The following is a 7987-nucleotide window of genomic DNA, read 5'->3' on the forward strand; positions in this document are numbered from 1 at the left end:
GTAGGACATTCATGGATATGCAAGAAAAAAAGATGAACATTGAGAAATCGATGATTCAGAAAGGAGATGCAAACAAATGTCTCTTTATTTTGCATAAAGAAAAGGGGAAAGATGCTTCTTTTCCATGTATCATATATAGGATTTGAACCATAAAGATGTTGTTCATGTACTTAGAGATGAATCTTTGATGTGAATATCCTACTTTTGCAGGTGTATTTGCTCGGTACTTGCAAGCGTGTGGCCGCCTGGTACGAAAATGTTGGTCCACTCTGGGCGCGGGAAAAACTGAAACAGTCAAGTATGCGCCATGTGTTGTAACATATGGACACGTGAGCTTGCAAACAGTATGCTTTTTTGTGATGTTTGCAATAAGAGAAGAAAAAGAAAAGACCATTCACACCGCAAAAATCAGCAGTGAATACACTCGAATCCTGCAGGATTTTAGTGCACCAAAATGTGCGCCACATGAAAAACAAATGATTTTTTCTTTTTTGCGAGAGGTTTGGGAGGATAGAAAATTTTCTATGAAATGTATTTTGATGGAGTCCTTTGGAAAGAAATCGTATAGGATTCAATCCTATAAATTAAACAGCCACCATAGGAAAATATGAAATATATTTTCAAGAAATCCTTATAGAAAATCATGTAGGATTCAATCCCATGAATCAAACAACCACCGTAGGAAAATTTTCTAAGGATTCTAACCCTACAAAATTACTTTGAAAATCCTTTGAATCTAAGAAGCCATTAATAAACTCAAACTCATCATGATGGAACAACAACAACACGGGGGACTAAAGGACACGAGAAGCAAACCAACGCAAGGAATACTGGACCTCAAACAAAGCATCCCAACACATAGAGCAAATGTAGGCTGGAACTGATACTGCACTAAACCCATCTTAAAAGAATCTCCACTGCTGAAACATGCAACACGTAGAAGCCAACTGATACTACCCTAAACACATCATGTAGAATCTCCACTGCTGAAACATGCAACACGTAGAAGCCAAGGACCAAAAATCTAGTCCTGCAACCAACGGAGGAACAAAATGTGATGGGATGCTGCATGCCCATCTTGCATGTTACCAGCGCTAAAGACTGGAATGAAACCAGCACAATCAAAGAAAGAAGAAACGGGAACAAAATGACACCTGCTACACTTCATCACCTCCTGTGATGGGTGTATCATGGATGAGCCAAAACTTCCCTAACCTGCGACTACACCTCAATTCAAAGTTGCAGCAACAAAGATACCGAGATCCCATCAAATTAGCCTAGCGCGGTTAAATTACATGGTTCCAACATTTTCGATTACACGAGCAGGAAAAGAGGGGTGACACTTGAGACTAGACACAGCAAAATGCTACTAAGCTGCTAACTTGCTATAGAAAGCTGCTGCAGGAAGATTGATCCGCTTGCAAACTGTCGCTGATGGATGCAAAAGACCCCCATTCGCCTGACAAGTTCAAACCTTCATGGATGTATTCGAAACAGCCAAAAAGCCCAATGCAACAATGTTAGAGACGTAGACTGCCCAACTTCGATAGAACCTTGGTTCTCACAACTTCAGCTCCTAAAGATGCACCGCAAATAAGGCCATCCCACATTTAACTGGTGTAGAGAAACACCTCTGGCACTGAATAAGGATCGAGCTCGAAACAGCCTCGAAGCTTGCCTGCTTTTTCATTTGTCAGATGGAAGCAAGGGACATGGTGAGCGAACTTTGGGTACTCATCCTTGCTTATTGTTTTCACATCTGCCCCTCTTCGAAATACTGCCCTGTAGCCATCCACCTTTCCTAAAGGCTGAACTTGTATGGACGAATCAGTCTGCCCAACAATCTCCACAAATTCATACTCACAGTTTTTAAAGTCTTCTGCAGTCCATCCAGCCCTCCAGTTCTTGTAAACGGCCCAGATGTCACGGAAGCGAGGGATTATTTCATATTCGTTTTTTCTACCAGTTGATCTAGCAACCACAGGATGAGAAAATGACTCTGTACCAGTGTAAGTCGTAGTACCATCATTGCCAGAGGAAACCTTAAAGATTCCACACGCAAGAGTCCGATCCTCTTTACCAGTTAATCTTTTCTCCTCCTCTCCCCGAGGACAGAGATCAAGCCATTTCACTTGTACTTTATTATTCTTGAGATCGACTTTCTTTATGATGGCATAGTAATTGGGGAACTTGTCCATATCACTATAGAGAGCCCAGATCTGCCCAGGTTCGAACTTCTGAATCGACCTTATTTCTGTAAATTCATAGAATTCTGAGTCAGGACATTCAAATTCATCCTGGACAATGCCATCAGAATCCTCATTAACATCCACAACTTCTACAGTAGATGGAGTATGATGCTCTTTGTTCTCTTCCTTTGTTGCTCTTGTAAAGAGCCCTGTATTCATACATGTAGCATGTGGCACCTCCCCGACCTTCTCAGACCCCTTGCTAGAATTAATTCCACTGGATGAACCAGCATACTTGGTATCAACCCCCTTGCCTTTTACTGTGCTTTCCAGAACAACAGAAGCAAAAGCCTCTTCCAAGTTAAGGGGAAGCGCTGCAGGATCAAGTTCAATAGCTCCTTCTGGAATGCCTTCTCTTTCAGTCCCACGCATGAAATGATGAGGGACACAATGAGAAAATCTTAGTGTGTTATCCTGAGGTATCACACATGGAGTTGCCTCCTTCGACTGCATAAATAAGCTAACAAAACCTTTTATTTTCACAAGTGGCACGACAATGATGCTAGTGCCGGTTGTGAAATCTGAGACAACTTGAACAAGTTCATACTCAAAATCTGTGTGGCTGTCAGCATCCGAACTCCAGCTGATGTCCCATCCCTTGTGCAGGGCCCAAACTTCATCTTTCCTAGGATATATCTCATACGAGTTTTTTGTCTTGCTTTTCGCACAGGAAATAGTTTGGGAGAACATATTAGCTTCTTTAGCTGTGTCTGATGTTCCATGCTTAAAATGTCCACAAGCAACAGGCAGTTCTGCACGTGACCATGCCAGCTCTGCTTCATTTGTGGGATCCAATTCCAGCCAAACAAAGTGTACTATAAACTTTGGGGCCATTTTTACCTTTGTAATTCGAGCATAAAATCTTGGCATGCAGCCATGACTATCATAGACAGCCCAGATCTGGTTGGGTCTAAACTGACTTACATCTCGAAGTTCGTCGAAGTTAAAAAATTCAGGATCTGCGCAGCTAAATTTTTCCTCATCTGAAGCATCATCAAGGTTTGGGTCTAGACCATTGCTGCTGACAGAATTGGATGTTTCTTCTTTCTCGTGATTAAGACCATTTGTGTGACCATTATGCCCAGTATTATCTTCATCAAACTTTGGTGTGCTGCTTTGATCATCACCATGCAACACACCACCTTTCCTTAACCTTTTGAAATTGGAAGAACTGACATTATTATCGTCGTCATCATTACCATCATCACCAATATCCTCATCTTCACTCTCTTCCTTATACTTAACTTCTTGCTTCTGCCTACTTGACCTGCGGCTGTGTTGACTCGGCTTTGCATTATTTGCAGCAGCACCATCTACAGTGATCTCTTCTTCACTATCAGTGGTGGTCTCTGAATCACTAGATTCAGACACGGCTCTCCTGCCCCTTTTCAATCCTGCAGCTGATGAACCTTTTGAAGTCCGAGCAAATTTTGCTTTCTCATTTGGTACACCTGCAGCACTAGCGCTATTACCATCTTCCCCCTTCTTTTTGTTTGAATTTGCAGCTGCCTTATGAGATCCATAATTAGCATGAACCCCTGGAGTGGCATTATTCCAAGCCTGTTGACCTGGGGCATTTGTCTGCCGGCCTGCAAAATTCTGTGGTGCCCCTGCATTTTTTACCCCAGCATACTGTCGATCTGCCCCAGAAGGAACAGCTTGCTCATTTATATCATGTGCAATAAAAGGCTTCAAACAACTCTGACAACGGATAGCTTTCTTCAACATTGCAGTGTAGTACTGATATCTCATGCCACAACTTGAACACATGGTCCAGAATGTTTGTTGTGTCCCTGCAGAATTTGAGGGCTGATGAAGATTCACAGGTCTAACAGGAGCAGCTCTCCTTGACTGCTGATAAGGGGATGGTCTTGCTGCACCAACTCTGACTGAGACTCTCCTTTTCATGTCATAGGCAGAACGTTTTGAGCTGTCTGTAAGCGTCATGTTTGCTTCTCCCACTAATTTAAATGCTGACTCTGCACCTGCAAACTTGTTCTTGTCGGGATGCAGCAAAAGCGCAAGCTTACGGTATTGCTTCTTTATTAGTGTGTCATCATTCGTGAAAGCAGGTACCTGAAGTATCCCATACCAGTCAAGCTCTCCATTAACCTTCGTTCCGGCAGCACAATGAACGTCACAGACAGTTAACATTTGTGAAATATTGTCAATCTCTGAGAAAAGTTGTTGTGCTTTGATGATCAATTTTTTTGCACCAACAAAATCCTTCTCCAGCAATTTTCTTTCAGCCAGAGCTTTTGCTCTAATAGCTTCCTCTTTGTTGCAGTCCATGATAACAAGTATAAAGAATCAATATCCAAACTCCTAACCACTCTCATGCAGGAAGTCCCAGTAACAAGAAAGACTGTTCCTTTCTCTCCATTCTTTTTCTCATAATAAACAATATGGTTGGTGCACCTTATTGCAATACTGCCTTCAGTTAATTGTAGTATCCAGAATAACCAACCTCAAGGTACAAAATACGTTCAGGAGCTGAGATATACTACTTAAAGAGCAGTACACTAAATAAATTAACTGGTCAGCCTGCATGAAACAAACAACGATTATGGTTAATAAATTTGATAAGCATATTCAAGAAAAAACAGAAGGCGTTTTTTGCTACAGAAGAACAAAAAAATTGCATTTATTGCCTCGCTCAAGAGATAAAATCACCTCAGACGACATTGGTTTAGCGTTAGTGCTGACACGAAAGGCTGTTAGCAATCTAAAATGAAATGTGTGCATAGAAAATTAATAATATAAACAATTCAGGTTTAAAGAAATATGCGCTCAACTGATAAGAAAGCACAGTTCATTAGCCTCTTCCTGGGTCCCAGCTAAGCCCCAACAACAACCAGAGCAAGTAACAACTCAGTTGTCCTAAGGATCTTTCTCTGTTTAGAAAGCACAGTTCATTGGGCTATTCCTTGGTTCCAGCTAAAAGCCCCACAAACAACCAGAACAGGGTTTTGACAGTTTCAGTACATTATTTTATTCTAATTCGATACAGCTTGCTGAAGGAATAAAAGCAGGAAATAATTTGATATCTGAAGTCTCGAATGTGTTATGTACAGAAACAGAAAAATAATGCTGGGATATGGCAAACGTGCATTTCAACAAGAATGACAAATTCAAAACTAGTGCATGAAAGAACTGTGTATCAATCTGCACACAACTGTGGTCTGTTAATGTCTTCAAAATTTAAAATTGACAATAAGAACAAGCCTGAAGCAACAGCACATATTTTCTGCACAAGACAATGTATTTAATAGCTCACAGATGTAATTTCTGAGATGTCACTTCAAATTCACTAGCCATGGATCAAGGTGGAATATACTTACTATAACCATTAAGATATTTTACATTAAAAAGACTAAAGTGGTCTATCACAACATAACCGGCTGGGATATAAACTATACTAAAGAAATGCAAAAAATTGGAATGGAAATTCCTTGATTCATACAGGAACGTGAGAAATTCTATCATCAAGGTATGGGGCCACTTGCCTGATACGACAGTAACTTCAGGGTAGAGTGTGTACAATTTGCATAGAATTGGTGATTCAAAGAAAAATAAGTAGGATTCACAACAAACTTCACATACCTAAATTTCTTTCTTAGAGGCTAATAATGTAACTAAAATATCACTGCATTTGCAGTATCTTTGGTTTCAGCCAAAGGCAAATATCTAGCACTAATCAAGAATTCAAGAGATTTGTAAATCTCATGGTAAATGGACCCACAACATTGCAAATAACAGAAATCAAGTACACGATTACACATCAGATACCATGAGGGTGCACTAAAGCTTGCATGTCTTATGATGTGTACAACTCTAGTTCCAATTAAGCCAGTTAGGCAAAAAGTAAACCTTAGTACCTTACAGTCAAATCAGCATTTTGGACAATGATAATAAAATATGTTCCCAGATTCAAACAAACAAACTATAAACAAACCCCTGTGTAGAAGGCCGAATGCCTAATGTTGCATCTAGAAAGCAGTAGGACAAATTACCCAGTTGTGCCAAATAATAGGATGCATGGAAATAAAGTTCCTGTGAATTAAGCTAGTATTGTACATAAGGATAGGACAAACAATTTCAATGTCTGTTTGGACAGTAGTGCTTCTTAAAGGTGCAAGAGAATGGAAAAAAGTACTTACTACTTACCACAGAATACAGATGACCATCATAACAGGCACAGCGAGGACAAGCTTGGTATTATCTGCGAAAATAATAATAATGAGAATCGTATGCAAATTTCAAATGTAATTCTACATATCAACTTCATATGTCCCTCCCTACTTGCCTCTCTCTCACACACACATGCACACTAAACATAATAAATCAGCCAAAAAAACAAATATGATAGCAAGCAATAAATTGCTTTTATTTTTGGCTCCAAAGTTATGTAGGGACTAGGGAGGTAAGGTGTCAAAAACACGCCCTGGAGGCAACCATAGGGTCGACTATATATTTCGTTGTATTTGTGATGTTTTGGATTGTTTGTTCACTAAATAATATCACCACAAGTGTGACTTCTTTGTGAATACTCCGTGTTTATGTTTACAATGTTTATTATAAACTGATTATTGGAACGTTAAACCTATGAGATTTGTATTTCATAATTATAGAGATGGAGATATTAAACCAACAACACAAGACACATGTTCGAGGGTGTGGCACCCACAGCCACTATGAAACAACACAAGAACATTGTATTCTTCGTGTTGACGGGTGGTCTTACAAACAATGTGTGCTCAAGATGTGTAATTACTAATAGGAGAAATGGTTCGAATCTTCAAGCAGAAAAACTACTCGTATCCCCTAGTATCCCTTTTTTGCCAGTGAAAGAGAAAGGATCTCTTCATCTGCGCGCGTGTGCGCGCGCGCATGTTCAGACAAGTTTATGACCTCAAAACACTTCGGTTTTACCCCAGCCCTAGTTTCGCCTCAAGACGCTACAGCGGGGGTTCAAACAAACGACGAGCTCCCCGGCCCAAGTCCAGACAGGCATCACTGGACACGCGCACACGCATCGCCGGTCACCCCGCGGCAGCCCCGCGCGTGAACCAATCGCTGGTCGGCGTTGATTAGGGTTTTGTGGAGTTCCGAGAAAAGGGGATTGCGAGGCCTCAACGGCCGGGAGAGGGGCGGCGCGTACCTAATCGACGGCGGAGGCGGCGGGGGGCGGGCCGGGACGCGAGCCTCCGGCGAAGGGAAGCGGGCGACGCCGACGAGGAGGAGGGGAAGGTGGGAGGGTTTGCGGTTTGCGCTCGAAATCTGACGAAGGGGGGCGGGCGGCTCTCTGTTCGCACCAGCGGCGGCCGAGCAAATGAGTACTCGCGCTTGTGAGCGAACGTGAGGTCAAGGGGGTTAAGGGGTTGGAGCCCAAGCTCCAAACTAGGTATGGATCCGGATGGTATCGGGTGCGAGCCCCGTGACAGGTCTGGCGGGGTCTCTGATGGGGCCGTACCCATAGCCAGATTTAAAAAAAAAAAAGAATGAGAACCGAGGGGAGACTCCACTGTCTTATTCTTATGGGACAATTCCATTTTTCCCCCTAACTTGAGCCCACACCTGGTATTTGCCCCTAAATTTCGAGTATACTCAAAAATACCCCTCCTCCATCAAGTGTCCTTATAGAAATGCCCCTCCATGCCGTTTCCGTCTGGTCAAGGGCCTTTGACCATCTACAAAAAATTTCTTGGACGTTCTTGCCCCTACCTCCATTTGTCATT

At 41.9% G+C, this 7987-nt stretch overlaps 1 protein-coding gene across 2 annotated transcripts; it reads right to left on the reverse strand.

Annotated features, from left to right (window-relative positions):
* Positions 1-1195: 1195 nt before the first annotated feature.
* On the reverse strand, positions 1196-7630 carry LOC123136752 (uncharacterized). 2 transcript variants are annotated; one of them, XM_044556241.1, is made up of 3 exons: positions 7411-7630; positions 6417-6471; positions 1196-4793 (listed from the first exon to the last, which is right to left on the reverse strand). In XM_044556241.1, exon 3 carries the CDS (start codon positions 4539-4541, stop codon positions 1611-1613), a length of 2931 nt encoding a protein of 976 aa, XP_044412176.1. In that variant the 5' UTR covers positions 4542-4793; positions 6417-6471; positions 7411-7630; the 3' UTR covers positions 1196-1610. The 2 variants fall into 2 exon arrangements, with proteins under 2 accessions (XP_044412176.1, XP_044412177.1); XM_044556242.1 differs by having other exon boundaries at positions 6410-6471.
* Positions 7631-7987: the final 357 nt, after the last annotated feature.

The sequence above is a fragment of the Triticum aestivum genome, chromosome 6B, assembly GCF_018294505.1.
Source record: "Triticum aestivum cultivar Chinese Spring chromosome 6B, IWGSC CS RefSeq v2.1, whole genome shotgun sequence".
Classification (NCBI taxonomy): Eukaryota; Viridiplantae; Streptophyta; class Magnoliopsida; order Poales; family Poaceae; genus Triticum; species Triticum aestivum.